This window comes from Anser anser (genome assembly GCF_964211835.1).
Source record: "Anser anser genome assembly, chromosome: 3".
In the NCBI taxonomy this organism is placed as follows: domain Eukaryota; kingdom Metazoa; phylum Chordata; class Aves; order Anseriformes; family Anatidae; genus Anser; species Anser anser.
In genome coordinates, this window is record NC_139722.1 from 93,137,109 (window position 1) to 93,161,523 (window position 24,415).

Here is a 24,415-nt window from a genome sequence, read left to right on the forward strand (position 1 = left end):
GTGAGAACAATCACAAACAGGTCTTGTCAGCACTGTTTCACCCACACCTATCCCATTAACTTCTGGGAAGCTCAGATGTGGAGTCATTTTAACACTTTTCACATCGCCAGCTGCTCCAGAGATGAAGCAATACCACAAGCCCTTTTTTTATGAACTCATTTGTCCAGGTCCTCTGGGTTCAGTGGCAGTAACGTTGCATAAAGAATCTCTACTGTGCAGATTTGGGTGTCCAAGTAAATGTGGACAACTGGAAGCCCCAGAAACATCCCATATAGGTACACGTTCTCTTCCGCACAACTAATGCTCATAGCCATGTTCATTCTAGGACCTTTCCAATATTTACTTTATGTCTCTATATTCTATTCTACGTACTTAAGGACCTTTTGTACACTGCACAGCCACAACACGAACAGCTTTCTGAGGTGGACTCCTAACACTCCCTCCTCTAGGGCAAATGATGCACAGAACTGATTACAGAAATCTTACCTTCAGAGTACCTGGTGTTTCAAACCCTTTTGAAATGTTTTTGTAAATTTTCAATACAGAACTTATTTAAACACTCAAAATATTTAATCATTAGTATTGAGAATAGCGATCTCTGCAATAAGTCTAACAGAATCATAGCCTCATGTTTTAAACATGCCATTATAAGAGGAAAGTTAATCTCCATAATTTTCATTTATTAATCAATTGTGGATTTATTTTAGCAGAGGTTAAGACAATTAACCTTCTGCATGTTTCAGTGAAGCTAAAACCACAAAAACAATCTCTATTTAAAACAGCTGAAAACACAGTTGTTGTTTTTTTTGTGTTTTTTTTTTTTTTTTCTATGAGTTCACTAGTGATGATAAACTAACATAGGTAAAGAAACCTAGAAAAGATGTATTTTCAGGAGCAACTTTCTAGAAAAATACAATAAAAATTTGAGAAAGCTGAAAAAGTTGCACAGAAAAACTGATAATACTTTCAGAGAATGTCACATTACCTGTGTGTCCATTTACAGCTCCTCACAAGAAGGATTTTGCTCGGTTTTCACCATCAGGCCCAAAGGAGAACCTCTCCCATTTTGCAGGAAAACAGCTTAGTTTGTGCTAGCTAGGGTTGTACGCACACGTGTGCATCCCAAAATCATGTATACACTGCCCATAACTGGGGGGGGGGCAATGACAACACAGACACTGAGATCTGAGAGAAAGCTCACTAAATTAAGATCTTGCTGGGATAAAACTTCTAAAGAGGATAATTATTGGTCTCTCAATCTCTTTGCTCATTTATTTCAGATGCAACAGAAACAGACTGATATAAACATGAGTTACTGATTATTTCATTCTAACAACTACTTATCCCTTTGACTGTACAGCAACTAAATATTTGTAGAAATATCTATTCACAGCATAGATTTAAAAGAATTTCTTTAAAACCACAACTTTTTGCTCCCACACAAATATAGAAGGAAACCAATACAGTAGTTTATACCCCATTTATTAAGACAGAGCCATCTATTACTTCATACACTGGTTGGGTAGCCATAAATCACATTATTTTCTCACTATTAAGATGCAAGACAGTTCGGCAACCAGTTAACAAAGACAAGCTGGGCAGGATGGAGAAACATTTAAGTTGCAGTGGGATAAAAGCCACCAAAGCCAGCACGGCCTAGAAGAGTGCCGTCACACGAGGCGCTGGCGTGGGGCGAGTGGCACTGCTGGCGCAGGGCGGCCGGGCGATGCCTGGCACGCTCTCGAGCCAACTCCTCGAGTGCCCCGCGGGCCTGCCAGGGCCCCTTCAACTGGAATGTCGGGAAAAGGTCCAGGGACCGTCTGGGTGCCGCGTTTTTGGATGCCTACCAACGACTGCATCACCGAAGCTACAGATTTCTGTGCGGGGATCACATAGTTTTGTAAGAATGAAGGCTTCTGGTAAGAAAGTTTATAGTGCAATCTGAATTAATTTGTGCCCACAGTGTCATTATTCATTCTCCCAAAACAGTTTAAATATAATCATGTAAGAATTTGCTATCTCCATAAAGATATTACAAAGTAGTGCTTAAACAGTTAGTGACTACACATACTCATTTTTAATAAATCTCTCATCATGCTTTTGCAAAACTACAATATGAAAGCAAGAAGTGATAAAGCAGCAAAGTACTCTTCTATCTTTCAAAAGCTATTAAAATTCTCGGGACTCTAAAAATATACCTTATCGCACAGGAAGCACACACAATGCTCAATTTAACAGCTTCTCAAAGAAAAAAACCTCATTCTGCTTCCTCTTTGCCAATGTGCCACCAAGTTAGAAATCCTGCTGAGAAATCAGAGCTTGCTTTTCTCCACACAAGCAAGTTCAGATATGTTTCTGCTTGTCAGTGTAGCTGTGTGCTTAACAAGTAAATCTGTAACATGACCTACATCACACACGCACAATTATGTATTTTTTCTTTCTGCTGAAGACAGGAAAAAAAATGGTTGAGCACCATAAGCTTCAGCTCATAAATACATTGTGTTGGCCCTAAGAGATCTGATAACAGCTGAAGTTTTAACGCATATTTACAAAGTGCACACCTACCCAGCTTAAAGAGTAGATACACAATAGTTACCTGGATAACAATGAATTTAGAGAGACTTCAGCAGGTTAATGTCCCACTTATATACAATATTTGTAAATGGAATAGTGTATAGAAACAAGAAAAATGGCAATGCTTCATTGAAATAACAGATTTAAATTTTGCTTCTTAAAACAGATACTATTAAATCAGTATGGCAACGTGCAAGCGAATTAAGTGGAAGAACAGATTTGTTTTCATTCCCTAAATATAAGGTTAAAGTCATCAAGAAGCTTTTCTGGAAAAAAAAAATGTTGATTTAATTCATAGCAAGAGGGGAATCTTAAAAAAGAATCTTCCAGAGATCATTACCTCATAGCAAAACATTTGCTTTAAGTATCTTCCTGTGAAGATACCAAGTTATTTTCTTTTTCAAAGTTCTTGCTAGTAGCATTTTTAATGAAAAATGAAAAAAACTGCATAAAATTCAGATATCTGAAGTCAACTGCATTTGGTAGATGCAACCAATGGCCGGGTTACGTGACTCTTTGTATGTCACTTGTGAAAGGGAGAGCACTTGGTGTCATTACATGCTTTGTAAGAATTAACACTTTAAAAGTCAACTGATCTCATTTCTGCCTAAAAATATTTCTCAAAAAAGCAATTAAGAACAAAAAAATCTCCTTCGGTCACAGCCAGGAGACAACTGCTTATGGAAGCGTGGCAACAGCAGCCAAACACACCAAGTTTATAGGTTATAATATATAATTACAAGTGAAGGTACAAAGAAAGTAGTCCTTTGATTTACAACATATGCAATGCAGGCACAAAGTTAGAGAGATTTATTTATTTTTAAATATCAACATATTAATGCTCAGGATATTGGTGTGCTTCAGGTAGCTTCAAAAAAGACCATCACTGCACACGTGCTTGGAGGCATCTCTCTGACACACACATACCCATCTAGGGGCTATGCAGGTTTTTGAAGACCAAGATTTGGCACAGATAATGCCACAGCCATACTGCAGAAGAATGGGAATCAAAAGTACTTTCATCATTTTAAATACATCAATTGTTTGAAAAAGAGATAAATAGCTATTTTAGAAATAATCACAGAAAATTCAATTAATACATTTTTATGAAATACTGTATTTCAAGTTAGCTTTGAGAAAAAGCAGCACGCTCCCTGCAGAATCAATTCTGTATGGTACTCAGCACCTTCTGACTTTACACCTCCAGCCCTGCACGCAATTTTACAGCAGATACAGGGTTTAAAGCACTCTGCAAATATTTTGTAGAAGTCTGGCTTGCACGTGGAGACTAAAGCAAACTGCATTTATATCAACGAAAAGCAGAACGTTTGCTTGCTTCCAAATCGTGCAGAACCTTGAATACAGACTTGGCGATACGAGCGACTGTCAGGATGAAGTCTAGCATAGGAGGGGGTTACGCAGATGCACACACAGGTCTTTCACAGACTGTATGCATCTTACTTACAAAGTGACAGTGTAACTTAGAAGTCTTCAAATACACACAAAATTTTAAGTACATAAATGCAAAAGATGTCTTTATTGCTTAAGAGAAGTTTAATTCTGACAAGCAAATTATTTGGACCTGTCCTTATCCTTAAGAGTATTTTCAGAAGAGTTATCTGCAAAACTGATTCAAAAACAATAACAAAAGACCCTCAGATAGTCAATAGACTACATTTGTCCAATTCCATGGATACATGAAAAAAATCCTTAAAAGATTTAGATTTAATGCCCTATTTTTTAAAAAATTATTATAATGGTCTTCTACAATGATCTAATTAGATTAAAACCCTCCACACACACTGTCACCGCAATAGCGATATTGTTCTATTTACACAATTTTCCAGTGTAGGGTAACATTATATGGAAATTACAATTATTATAACTTTCAGCACTTGGTAAAGCAGAACTGCTGCTGAGTTCCTGAAGTATTATGGTGTGTGTATTTACATGTAACAAAACCACCAAGTTGCACTAGTTATTCAAAGATCTGAATTCCCACATAGCACTGCCACCTTGTTCTTTTTAAAGATGGTAAGCCCACCGAGTAAGCTCTACCTATAGCCCTTTCTACAGCAAGAAGAATCACCTCCAAGGAACACTTTATATCATTGAGCATCAAATACTTATCCGTCATGTAAGCAGATTAGATTGGAATCATTACATTGAATCTTTTTGTAAGAAAACTAGCTGCTTGTGCCCATCTTCTTAAAAGGACTTTGTAAGATTTTCTACACAAAACCAGAATGTTAAAGTTAGAGCAGAGCCCTTGAGCAAAGGTGCCAAGTATTTGCATTCTCAACATACCAATGTTTCAGTGACTTTAGAGCCAAAAATAAATGAAATAATTGATTAGAAAAATAATCTGCAGCTTAAGTCCATTATATTTGTAAAAGTACGCTTATGTAATTTTTAGCATAAGCACGCTAGCAAGTTATTCTGTATATTTCAGTGAAGCAAAGCTTTAAAACTGTTGTAGAGATATATATATATCATCGTTCTCATTTGTGTGCGTCTGCGTGTCTGCCTCGAGGGAGCAATAAATCCTCTCTGTAAAGACCATTTACACAAATGAAAGCCAACTTTGAGATTAGTTTTTATTATCATTATTTTTCTAAAGATTCACTACATGATAAAAAACTAAATGAATGTGTATTCCTGACCACGTTGATAATGTTATAGCTAGAATCCCATCAGCTATTTTATGACAAGCAACTGCAAAAGGTGTAAACAGAAACCAGGCCCCTACACTGGGACAAAACTTGGTTGCAGGTTGACTGAATGATACTAATATTAAAAGCAAGATTTTGAAAGTAAACTCATCTGGAATTCAGATCTGATCAAGGGAACAGTGAGAACGACACGGTGAAGGTACACTTGGGTGCAATTTCATGCTGGTGACTGTTTTCCTCTTTCTACGCAGGTTTTAAACCAGGAGTTGCATATCCAATGACACACACAATTCAAAAAACTGAAGTGACCATTAGCACATTTGTACACATGCTTACATAAACTCAGTATTTATATACTTTAAACAAAGTTTCATTTTAACAGCTGAAGTTTTAACACAGGAAAGATCATCTACTACAAAGAATGCATAACAGGATCACAGATTTTCCACAAGCATATAAACACGTTTTAAAGTGCTTCCTGGGTGCTTCAGATTAACCCCTTTCAGTATAAGCTTCTATGTAGTGCTGTTCCAGTCATTACAAAATTATTTAAGTCATTCTTCTTTAGGTGCATTGTGTATTCAGGAAAAAAAATGACGACACTGTTGACGTAAAAGTTTTAAGCTCCACCAACATAAATGTATACACTACATAAGTTCCGATGAAGTTGTCAGATACTTTGGTTTATCATAGTTTAGGATAAATATTTGATAGAATAGAAATTGTGCCTCTCCACTCTATGATTTTTCACTACGAAATACCAACATAAATTGACAGTATTCTTTGGTAAAAACAGGACATTTGGCCAGTTTGTGTGTACATCTATTTATTACAATAGTCTAAAAGTGAACAAATGCCACTGCTGTACTGTCAATTTACAGGAATAACCATTCCTTACTCAGTGGGGAGTATCAAAATATTAAGCCTAGCAGTTAGCTATGTAACAAGCTAAAACACATTCAGCAACTATTACAGGGGATCAATGTTTTTGAATACTTTTTGCTTAACATTTACCCTTTACAAAAACTTTAAAATGCTCTATGCCTGCAGACAAGTTCATTATTTCGCCGTGACTACAGAAACATTCAATGGTGTACACCGTCAGGTTTCTGATAAGCAACATAACAAAACCCAGGCAGGAGCATGGCGTGCTGACCAGTATTCAGCTGCACAGCATTTGTGCATTACCTACACTAAGGACTAAGAAAAGCCTATTAAAAACTCAGTTAACTGCTACAGGTTATGTGAATATACAAAAACAGAGCAGATATACAAGTATAACACTGAACATACTGTACTTTATTAGCACAAAAAGCCAGAACAAGGCACAGCAAGCAGAAAAATACATCAATAGAAGGGTTAGTGTAGCATACAAGAATAACGTTTATTGTACTTGCAGCCAAGATGTTCCCTACCTCGCACAGGTCACTGCCATAGAGAAGTAAGTAATAACATACTGTAGCAGCTGGTAAAGAAACTAGGGAGCACTCGTAATTGGTACAAAACATTAAACGGGACAGGGCATTCCAACAAAATTTTAGTGCAAAAATGTCTAAGACAGAACTGTTTTAAGTTCCATCTCCAATTAAATAAGCAAACAGAACTCAGAATTTTGTTTCCAAGTAATCTGTTGAAACTATTATCAGTGCATATTACTTTAAAACATTTAAAAAAGCGCAAATGGAAAGATATTTACAAATAAAGTGTAACAGTACCTTTGAAACCTGACATTTCAGATATGTCAGATTTTGTATTCTGATTATAATAATTCAACCACTTGTAATTTTCTCCATAAAAATATCAGACACTTTAAATAAAAAACATTGCTTCTCTTCACTATTACCTTCCATTGTAAATGACGAGTAGTCAGGCCACCAAATTCTGCTTTAGAAAAACACACAAACTTTTCTTTCATGGCAGTAACCTAATTCTGTGCCCTGCCACTGAATCGATAATTCACGCTGGAAGGTATTTAACTGTCCAAGACAGTATTACTTTTGCTAACAATGCCACTTAAATCTCCAAGTGTTTAAAATAGAATTACAGTACTGAGCAGGCATATTCAAGTCTTAACGATTAGGAAACCCTATACACTGAGAAAAGCATGATTCATCTGCTAGCATCAAAAGGCCGTTAACTCTTTATGGACTGCAGGCCATCCCTGCTTCTAGTGAACTGCTCTTGATTAAAAGAAAATATTCTTATTCGCTACTATCTGCAAAATTATCCGCGAGCTAAATTAGTACTTTGAGAAGTGAAAAGTTTTCAAGAAGGTATTTTAAAAAAATACTTCAAATATTAGCAAAAATGCTCCTCCAATAAAGTCTTTCTTTATCAGCATCACATGAATGCCCCATGGAAAATGCCTCATAGTTTCTTCATCCAATTACTACAGCTATAAAAACATAATATTCAGGAATTAGCAAAAATATTTTCATTAGGCCTTAATGAAAAACGTGCAGAATTGTGTCTGCTTATTGTTTCCAAGAGGCATCACAACTTAGTTTGATTAACAGCAGGCAGCATCTGACAGGATACTAACACTCAGCTTAAATAGGATATTGCAAAAAAGCTAGACGTTGTTGGTGCGTTCGCTGCAGTTAAACTGTAACACACAAAAAAAGCATACTCTGTAAGCTTATTGGGGATTCTGATTTCCGTTTACTTTGTTTTTATAGGTTCCCGCTCCAGCCACCGCACCCTGACTTTTTGCTTATAGTGATACTCCTTTAGAAAGTCTTGCAACATTGACGGTAGAGGAAGGTCATCAATTCCATCATACGTAGTGCACCTGCAGATTACTGCCCGGCAGATATACTGCAGACTAAAGGGGAAGGTCCTGTTCAGGGACACGGTAAGCAATGGTTCAAAGAACATGCAAGAGCTAGGGTCTTTGTAGTGTTCCAGAAGCCCTGTAACAGTGGAGGAGTGAAACACACAGGGATCGTGGGCATCAAAACTGAAATTGTGATTCCACTGCTCAATGCGTGCGTGTAGCGATCGGTTATATCGACGGAAGCTCACAGAGAAGAGGTAGTCCTCTTGCGCAGAATCCCTGAGCAAAAAAGTGCCTTCGGGTTTACCCTCCAGAAGTGCTTCTGCTTCGTAGCGGTCCATCACGCCCCAGTAGCAGGGGTTACCTGTGATCTGAAGTAAGTCTGGCACAAGGCAATGGATGTAGTCAATCTGAGTGTGCACCTTCCAAGCCCCCTGCCTGCTGATGTGGCCGTGGCTCTCTCCAGAGATCTGACGCTGCTTCTGCCTGCGTGACTGCAGACAGAGCGTTGTTGTGTCCTCTTCAGAGTCACAGTTTCCTGGAGGGGTTAGATTTTTGTCCCCAGTCAGCTCAGTCATACCGGGGGCTAGCTTTGGTCCCAGTTTATACAATGGATTAACCTGTGCTGTAGCTTCAAAAGTATGTATTTGGGCATTGGGAGGGGGATCAACCCCTTCTTCAATACTGAGTCTGCGTCTCTCTCGCAGCCGGTCTTCTTCGTCTTCCGTGGAGACCAAGGAAGGATCAAATGTATCAAAAAAGGTTGAATGCGGACTCACAGGAGCTGTGTGCTGTTTAATCAGGTGCCACTTCTGAGCCAGATCGGAGCCTGCAGGAAAAGGGCATTTCTCAAGCATCAGTTCAGAGAGATGGATCTTTCTTTTGTTAGAAAACAGAGGTTTGGACTGTTTGCTGTAAGTTCTCATGGGAAAACACAGCCCAACAGTGTCCTGGAGACGCTGTCGCAGAGAACGGCTGCCCACTGTCCTGTTTGACACTGCATCCATATCATGGACAGAACTCACCCCATACCTTCTCTCCCGCCTCTGCAAACCACTTCGCGTTCTACCAAATCTTTTTTCAGTATCCAAGGAGCTCTGGGTTTTGGTAGAGCAGGAATGTTTCTTCTTCCCACCCCAAGGAGCATGCCGAGAATAAGAGTCCCTTCGAGCAAGCCTCGCTCCTGTGGTGATACATGAGTCGTTCTCTTTCTCAATGCTTATTTCAACAATCTGAGGAATTTCTGTGACACAGTTTTGGTTTCGCCTTGCCGAATTCTTGGAAGGACTTAAACCTAGTTGCAAAGCAATGTTTTCTCTCAAAGGGCTGCTGGGTTGCTGTTGGGCCACACCAGTTATCCGGATAGCTTTGTCTTTAGCAGATGAGCAACTACTGGAGTTCACAACCACATTTTCATTTTGGCTTCCACCTTCATGACCGAAGAGATTCTGGCACCTGTATTTGAAATTGTTCCACATCTTTCCCACTTTATCCATGGATTATGTTATCTAAATTCAAAAGAAGAAAAAATATTATAATAGAACAGTTTAAAAAAACACACCTTCAGTTATCAATTCAGACTGAACACGCTACAGCTGAAAAATTGCCCTCACACTTGCACAGATACGTAGCACTGGCAGGCATCACACCATTCTGAGACTTCGAAAAATCACCTAGAAGAAAATGTTTTGGAAATTACAAACATTTGATTTACAGCCCCCTCTGTACTTTCATCAGATGATTAAAAATTTAGGTAGAGCTGCATAACTGCACTTGACAGACAGGAAATACAATCCCAAATTCTTCATTTTAGGTGTCACATTTAACATATGACTCCCTGATAAGCTTCCAGTAGGTAGTAATAAAACAAATCCTGACAAAGAACAATTTTGGTGACTCCCAACTATGAGAACAGTTACAAAAGACAAGATGAAAAGAAATTGCATGAAAACTGAAATTTGGAGTGTTCAGCATTCACAAAAAAAAAGGCAAGCAATAAGGTATCAGCAAGACTTTAGAATTATAAAGTCTCTGATACATAGTAAAAGCCATACATACATCTATGTATACATACAGCTAAAAAACATCTGGCTTTATTACTTAAGTCATGAAAGAGCACAAGAAACTCTTCAATCTTTAGTAAGAGCACTTAAAAAGAAAGCAGCTCTGCAGCAAAAACAGTGATAGTGAATCATGGAGATACAGTAAAGAGATAAACACATTAGCAGTGCGTGTTCTGCAACTGCTTCTTCAGAAGCCAAGTCTGATAACTGGAACAAGACTGCCAAAAATCACAGGACTGCCCTAGGACACAGAAACAGGTTAATTCTGTACTAAGAAGTCAGGCGATGCCAAACTAAATTAGATCTAATTAAGTTCTGAGAGAAGTGCTGAACTTAAAAGAACTAAAATATGTCATCATATTTAACTCTTAATGGAAACTGCTCAGTTGTATGGATATATATTATTTTAAAGTAACATTCCTCTGTTGCTACTGTTGTTTTTTTTTTCCCCCACAGCTAGACAGGAATCTAAAACAGAGATCAAACCCACTGGGTCTTGTGAAATAACATGGATGACAGACAAGTAAGCAATAGTCTAGCAATCCAGTCTAGAAGCCCCTTAAGATAGAAGCACAGCTGTAAGCCTATGACTGTAGCAGAATCCACTGGCACTGAGGAAAAGTCAGAGGTATAGCTTACATGAGAATTACGAACAGATGACTTGAAATTCTTCCTGACTGCTATGAGAATAGAAAAGATTTTTCCCCCATTCCTTCCTCAAATACTTCAGCAAAAGCAGTGAGCTAGGTATCTACATCTAATTACATAAAATAAAACCTTAAGAACTTAGTGTGGACTCAGGGAGGTGGATGGAAGAAGAAAAAAACCCAGATCTTAACACCCTCTGTAGATTGCTGGTACAAGTTACCTAGAACACAGCGCTAATGACAACCTGAATAACACCCAAGCGGTTGTTAAGAAGGAAGACGCTTTTTCAAGTAAATTTTAGATGGAGAAAAACTTGCTAAGACAGGAAGTCTTACATGTAGAAGACACTACAGAGTTCTGTGCATATGTTAAAAGTGAAAGTGTGTAAGCACATGAGTGAGGAACATCCTCCTGATTTAACAAACTGCTACATTATTTTTTTCTGGAGTGGTCTGGACCAAGCTAGAAGACTGGGGAGTTTTAAGAGCAGCAGAACTAATTACACCAGATCATGTACAGATTTGTAGAAACTATACAAGCATGTATCATGCCATCACAATAATCATAGCTGCTTGTGGAGTCTCACAGATTATCCACACTTACGCAGAAGCAGCATACGTTTGATGTGTCTGCCTGTCAACACCGTATATATAAGGTTAAGTTCTACCCACTTTTCTCTCACATTCTCCATTTCTTCTTCTTTCAAGCCACCAAGATATACAAATTTATCTTTGTGACACCTACTAACCCGTTGTCATAATTCAGCTGAAGCCAGCCAACAAATTTTAAAGTTTTGGAAGTGAAAAGGAAGAGACAATATATAACCTCCATTCCCTTGGGAAAGAAGGCTAGGAACTATATATATTTTTGTGACAATGACTCAGAATTGCTTTTCTGACCAGTCATACATTATTCACTATTGCTCACTATTGCTCTTCCTTTGCTCTGTTAGTCTAAAATGCCTTTAGGCTATTGGATGGGTTGGAAGCCCTTTACACCTGCCCACAACTTCCCAAAACAAACAAACCAAAAAAAAAAATCCATCCACGAAATCCCCACCATACTGGCTTAACAAACTACTTTTTGAAAGTTAAATTTAAAAGGTCAATTACTTTGTCATAGTCAAGAGCATACCCTTCTTACCCAGAGAAGCATATGAGCCACTGCTGTATCTTGACTTGAGAATACACCTCAACATGAACTTGCTAGATTCCTCCTCTCAGTTGTGAACATGATTACTACAAAAAGAAAAAAACAGTATTTTTGTTAGTTGTTTGAGTAACTTTTCAATTTGATACTTACAATCTGTCAATGTATTAAAGGAACATTTCACTAATTGTGTCTTACATGTGTGCACAAACCGCCTGCTTATAATAAGCATAAATATGTATATAAATGTAAATAAAAGGCTTCACAGAGCTTTTTTCATCCATTAACCACGTTTGTCAGATAGAAGCCTAGGGAGCACCCTCAAGTGAAGCTTATGAAATAAGAGCAAGGTCACAACATCTGGATCACTAATTGCCAGATACAGTGGGCACTCAGGCCTGTAAAAATGGTTTCCCCACATTTTGGTTTCAAGTCCAAAGCAGTGGTTCCCACGTTGTGGCTGGCAGTGCTGTCAGAACCCCGCATACTGCCTCCCCTCCTTGTTTCCAGCTGCTACATCACATCAAAAGGCAGCTAAAAATACACACTTTTCTAATATTACTTTTCCAGGTAAGCGACTGCTATACTTGCCACAAGGATGTTACATGATTGTGAAGCAAGGGGAATATGAACCATGATTCTAAAAAGGGAAAAGTACGTGGAATGCAAGACAAGTTCTTTAGTAAAAGAGTAGGTCAGCGCTTCCCTAAAATAATGATTGTATTGTTTTTCAGAAATCCAAGAGGCATTACGGGATTTTAGTACAGTATGCTCACGCCACTGTCAAGTCTAGCAGGAACAGGACAGAGAACGATTTGCTTCTCCACACCAGAACCAAGCCTAGGGCAGCAGTAAGAGTTAACAACACACCGACAAGTTAGTTTTCTCTCGGTTCGGCATGTAAAGTATTAGCATACTTGAACATGACATATATTTACTGAAATAAAAACTATAGGCTTGATCAATTACTACATGGATATCAGAAGTTAACACTCCCAGGCAAAACTTCAGAGTAATGTCAGAACAGTACCAAACATTATTAGCTTCCATTCACCTATGGAAGCCCTAAAATTGATTAAATGCTTTTGAAATTAGGCTGGTAACTACTGTCAAAAAAAATAATCCATAAAAATAAACTTTCCAGAGAGCAGAGTTACAAGTACAAAACTAAGATTAAGCCAAAGGGGAAGTTCTTTTTGCAACAGTAGAGTTTACACACATTCCCCCCCACCCCCTTTATTTTTTCAGCAAGTCTACAACACATAAGACATTACCAACTAGTACAGCCGATTCAGAGCAAGGCCTTAACGGAGCAGACAGAAGTAAAGCCCTACAATAAGGGCCGTACAGTTTTCACTGAAGCCTTCGCTAAAACATGGCGTCACCCAGGCCTAGGAGGACATACCCACATTCCAGGCAAAGCCATTTTACTGAGCACCCGTGGCACGGGGGACGCACACTGACCTTTTAACTCATTAAAAACCTAAGAAGTACACGGAAGCTGATCTTGAAGTTTCATGCTTTATGGTTCCTAGTTTAAGTTCACACGCCGCTGCCTTCCCTCGGTGCCAGCCGGAGCAGCCTGTTCCACACGCTGCCTGCACGAGGCAGTGGTTGCTCCAGGAGCCATCCTTCGCTAATGGAAAACAGCTTCCTGAATTTGGGTGACTGTCTCGGTTAAACCTCTCAATCATGTGTTACAATACAACTTGAGTCATTCTTAAGGTATTTTATATTCCATCTAGTAATTTCAAACTGGTTTAAATCAACACGCAACAGACTTGCGGTTTCACGGATTTCTTGTGGCAGCACTAAGGTCGACAAAATACAAATTATTTCTGCACTGGCCCTAAAGCCATCCCAGTTTTCCAAAGGAGCACTGCCTGAGAAAGTTATCTTTGGAAAAGGTTATTTTAGCCTGAACAAAAAATACATTTAATCCCATCAAAATCCACAAAGTGAATTCATCACTTTGTAAATTTTCTCAGAAAAAGTTATACTAACTATTTCCAAAACTATCTCCTTCCAACTAAAAATAATTTGTCTACCTTAAACTGGCATAAGTTATCTTAAAAATAATAGGTAGTAAGCACTCAGAAGGGATTACAGAAGCAATGACACTATATCCCCGCTTGCAACCAGTTCAGAGGTGCATTCAAAGCCAGGAAGTTTGTAGGAGCACAGTATCCAAGTATTTTGGGTGGATAAATGATGAAACTACTAAAAGCTAGGCAAACCATTAGTTTAACAGCACTTAAGTAAGTATCTTATACCAACAGGTTACTGTGAAAACTCAGTGTTCTTCCCAGAAGTGTCACAGCATCTAGCTAGAGCCAGGGCCACTCTGAGTGCGAGCTGGGCTCTGTCCTAGAGGCAATGTGCTTGTCTCGATCTCAGTGTTACTTCGTTTGAAAAACAGATGATACAGCAAGTTACATTCAAAATAGCTCCTAAAAACGTACCATCTTCACAGAAGTCATAACACAATATAATGTAGGACACCTTAAAAAGGTGCTTCTTTCAAAAACAAGAGCCTACAAAATTCTCTGGTTTGCTATTTTTACCTTGTGACAGCTTCAACACATTGAAAGACGACGAACAAAAAACTTTGGAAGAGAACAGAGACAGACAACTCCTACAAGTCAAAACCTCAATAACCTGAAAGGGGAGAGGGAGAAATCAGTCTGCTCCTCGCACACTGTTGGGACCCTTGCCAGCATGAGCGTACAAGCTCGGGCCACGCTGCCCAACTTTCAGCAACCCGCGACCTGTCGCCTTGGCCCACGGATGTGGAAGGAAAAGGACTGGAAAGAGGCTACACGTCTGCTGTTTGGACTGCTTCCTGCTTTAACGTGATTCACCCCACAAGGACGAGAGACCCCGTTAAAGACAACGCTCTCTTGAACCACGGCACGCTCGCTGAGGCGGTTAGTGCCCTATTCTCCCATTGCCAAACGCCTGCCATGGGCTACGGCTCCCCCGGCCGCAGGGACAGGGCTGCTCACAGCAGCACTCCTCAGCCTCACTCAGCCAAAATGAGGAAGGCTGGCCAGCTCCTACCATCTGAAGTAACCCACTTGTGGAAGGGAGAAAAGGCAATACTAAGGATTACAAAGCAATTTCCTCCCTTCCAATACACATTCCAGAAATAATGAATTGCTGCTGAAATACTAGAAACAACGTTCCTTAAGAAAGAAGGAATAAGTTAGCTGCAGGCTCTGGTTAGTTCAAAGCGCAGTGGTGTTGGAAGAATGATCTGAAGTTCCAAATTCCCAGACCAGAGGCAGCCACTACACCCAAAAAGGTAAAGGATATCAAGCTACAATTCCAACACCACGCAAAGTCAGCACAAGTCAGCATTGCAACCAGAAGAAATGGCAGCAGCCCCTTCCTGGCCACACGTGCCAGTACACGACATGACACAGTCTGTACACCATGCGGCTGCTCAGTCAACCGGCTCAAGGAACGGATCTAGACTAAAACTAGATATCAGAAAAAGTCTCAATCATTGATGCCATTTTTTTTTTTTTTAACTTCTTTACAAACATTCATGTTAACGCAAGGGAGGAGCGGATGAGGAGAGAGGAAGTAACAGCCAAAGCAAGTCTGCTTCCTTCCACATCTGCACTGGTTCATTCTGCCCCCAGTATTAACACCTGAGATGGCTACTTTGAAAAGAAGTTTCACCTGAGCTACTTTTTTTTGAGCTACTTCTCTGAATACTCAGGTTGAAAGTTCAGCCACTGAACAGGTTTATTTTGAACACAGAACACTAAGTTGGCTTGATGCAGCCCGCTAAAACACCCCGAAAGCTACAAGTTTCAAGGACTTAAGTTGGCAGAGTGTCAACTCAAAGAAAAATTACAGTATTTGCCATTGTTTCCACCTGAAACTAAGTAGTAATATCCTCCCCCTCCTTGGTGCAGGTTCACAATGAGCAAAAAGCACTCTTAGCTTGCATAGCTGATGTTCTGCCACTTTCTTTCCAAGCAGCTACACGTGGTAACTTCAGTTCAGAAATACTGCTTCAAGGTTTTTTCAATGGTGGGATAAGTCCTTGTATCCCCTTGTTAGGCTTTGGGGTTCAGAAAGACAGTGTCAGGACTACATGTGTTCACGTGTTGAATTATAAAATACTGTACAGCTGCCATCCACTTCCCTTCTCTTCATGAGATCCAAAATTCCTAAAAGGGAAGAGCATGAATGGAAGAACAGCATGTGAACAACACTGCACCAAAATAGACAGAGGCTTGTTTCTGAAGTACTTTTTCCTGCACTTATACAAGCCTAGCAGATAATAAGACAACTCCGATGAGCAAAGTAATTATACAAGGATCACAGAACTAGGCACTGCAAGCATAAGCTTCAGGTGTTAAGGAAGAAGTAATGCTGCACAGATCTACTGAGAACTCCACATCATGGTAGATACCCACAGCAGAAGCCCTGTAAACTCGAAACAACAACGCATACATTAAATCCAATTAAAGCCACCCTCTAATCACTTAGGCAGTAACCTGATGGCCACTCATCATAACATAAATCCACACGAGCAACATTAAAAGGAAGAAGTTTCCTTTAAATGACCTCCACACACCGTAAGTAGGCAACTGAGCATAACATCACCTTATCAGTTGTAAAAGAAATGGAAAAAGCATCAAGTTGGTAAAGGAAGGTACCTGCTAGAGAAGGGAACTCTAGGTGACTCACTGAAATAATGTTTTCTCTATTGCTATGTGTAAGTATTCTTGAACACACACACATATGTATGTATAATCGGTGGTTTGTTTTCAAAACGTGTGCAGAAGAGTGCCAGTCGGTGTTCAAGCTAAGCACAGCAGCCCTCCTGATGACCTCTGCAGAAGCCATTAGAAGCTTTCTCAGAAAAAGTTACGGAGCTCTTCCCCAGCAGGGCAAAACTTGTTTCCACTTTAATGAATGCTAACAAAGCATATTCTCCTCTGTCAAGTTCTAAAACACAAATAGCTCTCAAATTGATGTCAAACATGATCTGATGCTTATTTGTATGTAATTCCAGGGCATTACGAGTTGAGGAAAAGCATATCTTAATAGCTGTGCCTCTCTAAAGCCAAGGAAATGGGAAGCAAAGTAGTTGGAAAGATGGGTCAGTCTCATAGCACACATCCCTGACTAGCTCAGTAGAAACAGCCAATTTAAGATATTTTGTAAATAGAACATTTCCATTGCAAATTGGCTATCTTGCGGATAGTTCCTCTGTTCTGGGGTCCAGACTCTTTCAGTCTCATTTCTTATTTCTCTCAGTAGCCTACATTGTTCAAGACCCCAAGAGCCTGCCTAATGTCTCTCTCATCACAGTACCTTTACCACCACCCCTTACAAGCAGCTCCTTTACACAGCTCTTCATGCACCCAGCTACTTCCCACGTTCCCTTTCTAGCTGACCATGTAAAAGACCATACTGTCTAATACTAGCTGACTGCTGCATCAAAAATTCATTTAAAAGTTTGACTTGTCTTTCTCTAGTGATGCATCTACAACGGTGACTACATCGGGAAAACAGTATTGATATTCGTGTAATTTGGAAGACTTATTAGGAAAGCTGCCCTCCTTTCAAATTTGAGTGAAATGGACCAAAAAGTTCAAAGGTTTCTGCAAACGTAAGTGAAGAGTGTGACGGCTTTGCAATTCCTGAGAAATGACAGCCTATTTCCTACGACAAAAGTCAGTGTTATACTGAGAACTGAATACTGCTACATGCACTTAAAAAACAAAACCATCTCTCTCGCTATGAGCTGTTCAGTTCATAAATTTGCCATTTGTGCTGCAAGAAGCCCATACCCCCTGAGGCTTTATGGGTAGCATCTGTATTTTTTGTTCACTGCTAACATTAATGGAACAAAGCACTAGATAGTAGCAAGGTCATATGCACGCGTAAAAGACAACAAGAAAACTCAGAAGAGATCTACGACTAGAAATGAGCTACAAAGGCAGCAGCATAAATGACTTGATAGGTTCAAGAAATATGAAAATTTCGCTGCAATTTATAGTACAACTATACTAACATACAGCCAGCAGTTGGTCCATCGTGCTAGTGCGATACTGAAGAAATTAAATCTCAAGCGAGGAGGAGGAAAGTGTTGGACCAGGCCGGTCTCTTATCTAGCTTCAGCTGCGCTGTGCGTCAGGCGGAAAGGTGGCCTAGGATGGGCAGCTCTGATAGCATCCAGTCTGCAAAATGACCTTCAAAATGATTCAGCTCTCACTCTGCCTTCTCCTGGGGGAGAAGTTAAGAAGTGTCACGAGTTCTCTCAGATCAATTTCTGTACAAAGCATGTTTTCGTAAAACAGAAGCGCGTCTGGATAAGCGGAGAAGGAAACCTGTGGATTTAACCTGCAGAGCACGTGGCAAGCTAGGAGTTAAAATCCTGCCCAGGACTACCCCACAGCTGCTGTCAGCAGTCAGGCTTGTCAGGAGAAGCTCCGGCTGTCTTGACAAGACTAATTGGCAGCAAGCACCTGGCTCCCCAGGCTGGGCAGGGGAAGGTAAAAGAATACAAACCCTGCAAAGGAGGAGCAGCAGCTGAAAGGCTGCCAGGAGGTCTAGCCCGTTTCATGCGTTCACTTTGATCCGCAGGCAACTTCATCCTAGACCGCAGCCAGTCAGAGCTATCAGAACCACGCTCTCTGCGAGCCGCCGGCTGAAAGGAGCCCGTGCTTTGCGGCTGGGCACGGGGGAGCTCTGCCGCTGAGCGCCCACCCCACCTCGCTGAGCGCCCACCCCACCTCGCTGCGGCACAGCAGCTGCACCACCAACACCAGCGCCACGTTGGCACGGAGCTGAAATTTAGGTTTTTCAATCGCCAGCGAGAGCTCGCTTAAGTGTATTACGACAACTTTAAAATTACAGACTCGAACGCCAGAAGAAATCAAAATCAAGACTGTCCTGGATATTCTGCGCATTGGACACACGAAGCATGCACAACAGCAGGTCGCAGTACAAAGCAAATTGCAGTGCTTCTTTAAGGAGGAAAAAAGTTTAAAAACCAAACATTCTGGATGCTAGCTAAAGGCAGACTGCATGAGCAACTTCGAGCGGGACTTCCAGAAGTGTGGAAAGACACTTTGAACATGCTTTGATTTTCATCATATACGATATCATGAGTTGCAGAAAGCTTCAAATTCACTGAATTCTGCCCTTGATATTTTCATGTTATTATAATTCAAGCAAAAAAAAAGTTGAAGCATTATCCTTATAGGTTCAGCCCCTGAGTTTGGGAGATTTTTCTTATGAAAAAGGGAAAAAATGTATCAGTTAGCTTTGTTAGCTTTACCAGAGTTTTATATTACTGACCCAACAAGTATCTAATATATACACATACATAAGTGTGTGTATACATGAAGTATACATACATTGCATGAATACCAAAGATTTTCATTATTTGTTCAAGATATTTTAAGTATAAATATTTGAAGTCAGAACTAATTTAAGAGCTTAAGTTTCACATTTTAATAGTTCTACTTTAGCTAGTCAAGAATTCCAACCATGTACAGTAGTGTGACTATTTCCATGACTTACATAACTGGAGATTTGGAAGTGTTAAAACAGTCAGTAATTGGACGTAGTCTTTGTATGAAAGATGTTTCAGTCGATAAGCGTTACTGCAGAATTATGCAGTCTGTGAGACCAAGAGGTTGTAGTGGAACTGCCTGATAGCCATGAAACATGGGAACCACTAGGACAAACCCACCCTAACAGCCAGGGAGCAAGCCCCTCTGTTTTTAATTGACCTATAGAAGCATTATTCCTTTAACTGATAGCAATGTTAAAGAGTGGTAATTAAAAGATCCTTTAGCAATCTTTAAAAGGCCCAGTGTAAGGAGATCACAAACCACTAAGTTTCAAGTTACTGCTCTAACAACAACAAAATGTTTCTCAGTGACAGCACAGCAAAGAATGCAGCTCTTTACAGTAGTTGCTCTCCTTTTGTAATCTGGGCCTTTACAAAAGACAACTTTAATGAGTTTGCACTCAAGAGTAAGAAGACTTCTGTGTCATTAAATTAAAAAAAATAAAAAAAGAATGCTACTCTTTTCTTGTGCCATGCAGAACAGGCACTAGATGCTCACAATTCGAAGCACAAGTACGGTCAAATATCAGTGTGTACCATAAAAGCTTCAAGCAGAAAAACTAATTCCTGATGTTGCCAAAACATAAGGCTATCACTATGCACAGAGTATGCATCAGAGGCTGAACAATCACTGGTAAGAAAGCCAGGTCTCTCTTTCCTCTTAAGAGCATCGATCCATTAAAACTGCAGCATTAACTAAAATATTATGTTACTAGGTTATCTTTAAGGAGCTGCATTTATGTCGTAACAAGATGCAAAAGAGGTGATAATTCTTGTCAAGGTGTGGCTGTGCCTTTCTCCTTGGCCTTACATAATACAATCAGTTACATCAGAGCTATTTGAATAAAACGCCTATTCTGGCAAAGACGCACTGGTGTATGTTAACTGAGCGTGCCATCTCATCCCGCACGATGAGAGCTTTCTAAGAAAAAGGTATGCGTGTGTTTGATTAGCTCCTACATTCTTCTGAAGATAAGATGCAAGTGCTCTACCTTTTGATGTCATCTATCTAATCCTAAAGTCGCCTTGAGTTTTCACTGAGGATCACTCATATAGTTTCTCCAAGACCTAGTCATATGCCAGGAACCCACTGGTTAACTACTGTGCCCTTCTATTAATCCATAAGAGAATGCTTAACTGAAAGAGGCCAACTCGCTAACCTGCAATGCCAGTCCAATCCCCAACACAATTAACAGCTCATTCAGTACTGGGAAGTGAACAAATATCTATGGTCTCACATCTGATAAGGGTAAGTGTTAAGTTAGAGGTTGCAGGAACTCCAAGATGCAGCGGAACGGACTAGAAAAGTGAATCTTTACAACAGCCCTACCAACTCCACAAGAGTAATAAAAACTTAACCTTTTTTTCCCCTTCATCAGGTTTATAAAAGCAGAGATTCACTTGTATGAATGATTTAAGAGAAAGCATTTCATGCAGAAAGCTTGCAGCACCACATAAAACTGAGCAAGCCTAAATCAGTGATTCCCAGATGATGAACTTGACAGAGCAAGCATTTCCAAAAAACAAACAACAAAAAACCACAGAGTGAGTGAGTGACGCTATTTCGCCATATCAAGTTGAGAAGATAAGCTACCACCCCGCGTGCAAAAGGAACAGAAGGGGTCTTTCTTGGCTGTTTGTCATCAACAGATATAGGCAGGGCATCCCAAGGGTGCCAGTCCAGGGTTACTAACCTACCACCACTTGCTGATGCTAGAAGGGATATTCCTGCTTCCCTTCCATCCCTCTGCGTCTGTTCCAACATCCGCCTGACCTCTAGTTTCATTACCTGCCATAAAGGTACTCACTGGTCAACTGGAATCGGCTCGCTAGAGGCAGACAGAACATTACCCAGGAAAACGCAGCCAGAGGAGACGAGTGACAGAGCGAGGGTAACAGAAGCTCCGGGCTCTCAAGCCAAGAGCAAAGGGGAGAAGAACCATCTCCCCCAGCAGCAGTGGTTTAGCCATTTCTGTGAAATCTCACCCCTTACTGCTCAATCAAATTCTCCAAGTACTAGGCAACATTTTATTAAAGGAAATAAGTGAAAGCTACAATTGCGTACCAGAAAGATAAAGTTAAGCCTTAAAAACTAAGATTTACCTAACAAAATACCGTACATTTTAGAGGATCCAAGAGCCATGCAACTCTTAACATTAAAATACAAAACTATTTCTCCTCTTCGTTTTTTCAAAAGGGAAGTTCAATGTTACTTAAAACACCAAACAACCTGCATAAGCTTTTTCAGGAAAACAGGCAAAACCTGTTCAATAAATTATTTCAGGAAGCTATGCTCCTTAAGTCTCCTCCACAATGAGAGGAATTTGATTCTTGAATTAGAAAACACAAATCTCCTAACGATAAAGTGAGAAAACACATGTGACAGTTTCTACATTTAGCCACCATCACAGAGGGGCCAGGAAATCCTGGTGGAAAGCAAGCAGGGTGATCACAAGAACGACAACTGCAAAATTATCACTCCTCATTAGTGGATGAAAAGGAAGAAATTTTCCTGGAAGGCCTGTGATTAGCCACAGCTTGAACTCCTCCCAAGCCATTAAAGTTGAAGGGTCTGAAGAACTAAAAACGGTCTTGCAACTTCACACAGATCCCAGACTCGCCTGCTACAGAACAGCCAAAGAGTCAACGAGGCAGGTGGAGGGAAGGGGGGAAACCCAGAGAGCACTGTCGAGTGTTTGAGCTGTACGTAAGGTCGCAAAATTTCTGATAGCGCTGGCATCGGCAGCAGAGGCATACAGGACTAACCTGTTAGCAACTTAAAATCGGCCACGATTTGAAGAAAAATGAATGTTTTATCTTCGTAAGAGTTTTGATAACCAGCCAGACTAGAACATCTCACAGCAAAATCTACTTGTTCTCTCCTATACCGGGCAGACACGGAAAAGCAGCTCCTGCTCCGCCACCTCCCTGCGAAGCTGACACTGCTGCAGTTGTCCTGCCTCCAGCTCCGAGGAAGGCAGGCTGACAGCAAGGACAGCGACACCCTTCATGGGAGGTTGGTTATCTCAGACAGCTTCAAGCAACTACACAATGGACGTAAATTTTGCTACAGAGGAAATGCTAAAAAAAAAAACCAAAAGGCTACTTTATCCTACACGGTATCCATAAGCAATGCCATCTCAAAGTATGAACCAGCCACCTCAAAAGCACCAGAGGAATTCAGCCTACTCAATGGGCTTAAAGTAGTTTCCAACATGAGGCATACATCTTTGAAATGTTATTTTTTGTTTTAAACCACCATCACCTACTGCTTCCTATTATCAGACCACGTTCAAAGGCTTACCACAGCTTACCCATTCGGTCTGAATTTTTCAGCGTGGGCAGCTACCAAAAATAGCTTTTCAAAGCTGAAGTTATTCCAGGAAAAATGTCCCAAAAAGTTACATTTCACCCATTTAAAAACAAAAACAAAAAACCCACCTCCTCATGTTTTAAATTTAGTAAGCGTGGACTCTGTGAGGAGTATCTTCTGACACCCTTGCAGAAGTACAGCCAAACTTGGTCCAATTTGAAATCCCTGAAGAAAAAAACCTTTAGGTTCACTGTCTCGGTAGCCTTTCCATATTTTATCTGTTAAGATCCATAATGAATCAGAACTGAGCTTTTCTGGATGACTGCGAGCAACCAGTACGGACCAAATGTGTTTGTCCCAGTCTTAAGAAGTGATTGAGCACGCTTGCTACGAGCCCCAGATGCTCATCAGCGAGACGAGCAACATGCTTGCCGTGCTCAGCTGTACCACGTGCTGGGATATGTGCCCCACTATGGGCAGAACCATCGCTGTAGGGCACCAGCTGAGGTCTGGAGGTCCTGGGCAGCTGACAAGAGAAAAAAAGGAGGAACAAGGCCTGATTCTGGAGCTGCCATGTGCCAGGTCTGTCTCAAGGAGATTTTCCTCCTTGCTTTGTGGCATTACCGCATCTCCACCCCTCACTTAACTCGGGGGACCCGCTCCTTCCTTATGGTTCTGGCTCCCAGGCTCCGCACAGCTCGCTGAGGTCCAGAGGTGCACTTGAAAGGAAAATCCTGCTGAGCACACAGACTGCAGACAGTCTCCAAGGAATTCCGCAGAGAAATGTTGGCATGTCCAGAACAAAAATTTTCAAAAAGAGAATTGGCTCAGTTTTGGCAGATCTTCATATAAAATTAAAACATTACCTCTCTGCCAGAGGTCATCCGCTGACAAATTTCAAGTACATGTTCCAGTTCAGAGGTGCACTAAAATATTTCAAAGAGATTGCCATAAAAAAGGCACAATTATTCTCCTTTGGTTTCTGAAAACAGATGAAGAATTTTGGCTGAAAGCTTTAAACAAAGTCAAACCCAAGGCAAAGAAAAGGCATAAAGCATTTCAGTCCAAAAGATTACAGCTCAGCAACGTTATAAACAACTGAACGCAGCACCTCTTAAAAATTGTCCAACACTTCCTATTATCTATGGAAATGAGATGGAGGAAGAACACCGGTGGGACCGATGACTCACGTATGAGCTCCCATTCTCACTTACCCAGCAGCACGCTTTGCCGCAGGAGTTTACAGCCGTGCCACAAAATAAAACACGTCAGTGATACCGAACCACAGCTACCCCGCTCGTCCAGTGGGGCTGCAAGCTGGCGGTGAGCAACCAGGCGCTCTCAGAGTTTCCTTCCGTGTAACCGCCAGCGTCGGGCTCGGTAAAACAGAACAGGATGATCCAGCAAACACACACAAAACAGTTATCTTCCTCTCTGAAAACTCCAGCTATTTGTTTGCTTGTTGGGATAAGAACAGATCAGGTAACATTACCCCCCCTGTGCTGTCCTGTTTTCTCCAGAAAACACTACATTTAAGACAAACCAGAGTGACCTTAGCAAGCCCCAGAGACACTGTACTGAATCTGAAGATCTCATGGCACCGATATTGTAAAT

At 40.6% G+C, this 24,415-nt stretch overlaps 1 protein-coding gene across 5 annotated transcripts in view; it reads right to left on the reverse strand.

The window, feature by feature from the left end:
* Positions 1–1,465: 1,465 nt before the first annotated feature.
* The window catches only part of SOCS5 (suppressor of cytokine signaling 5), a 34,890-nt gene continuing 11,940 nt past the window's right edge, over positions 1,466–24,415 (reverse strand). For 3 of the 5 annotated variants that reach the window (XM_083830381.1, XM_083830382.1, XM_083830380.1), the window contains exons 2-3: positions 11,877–11,971; positions 1,466–9,530 (exon numbers count right to left, since the gene is read on the reverse strand). In XM_083830381.1, coding sequence (XP_083686507.1) covers positions 7,908–9,518 — 1,611 coding nt within the window. In that variant the 5' untranslated portion in view covers positions 9,519–9,530; positions 11,877–11,971 and the 3' untranslated portion in view covers positions 1,466–7,907. Of the gene's footprint in view, positions 9,531–11,867; positions 11,972–24,415 lie in introns of all 5 variants that reach the window. The other 2 variants (XM_083830384.1, XM_083830383.1) reach the window with 1 other exon arrangement.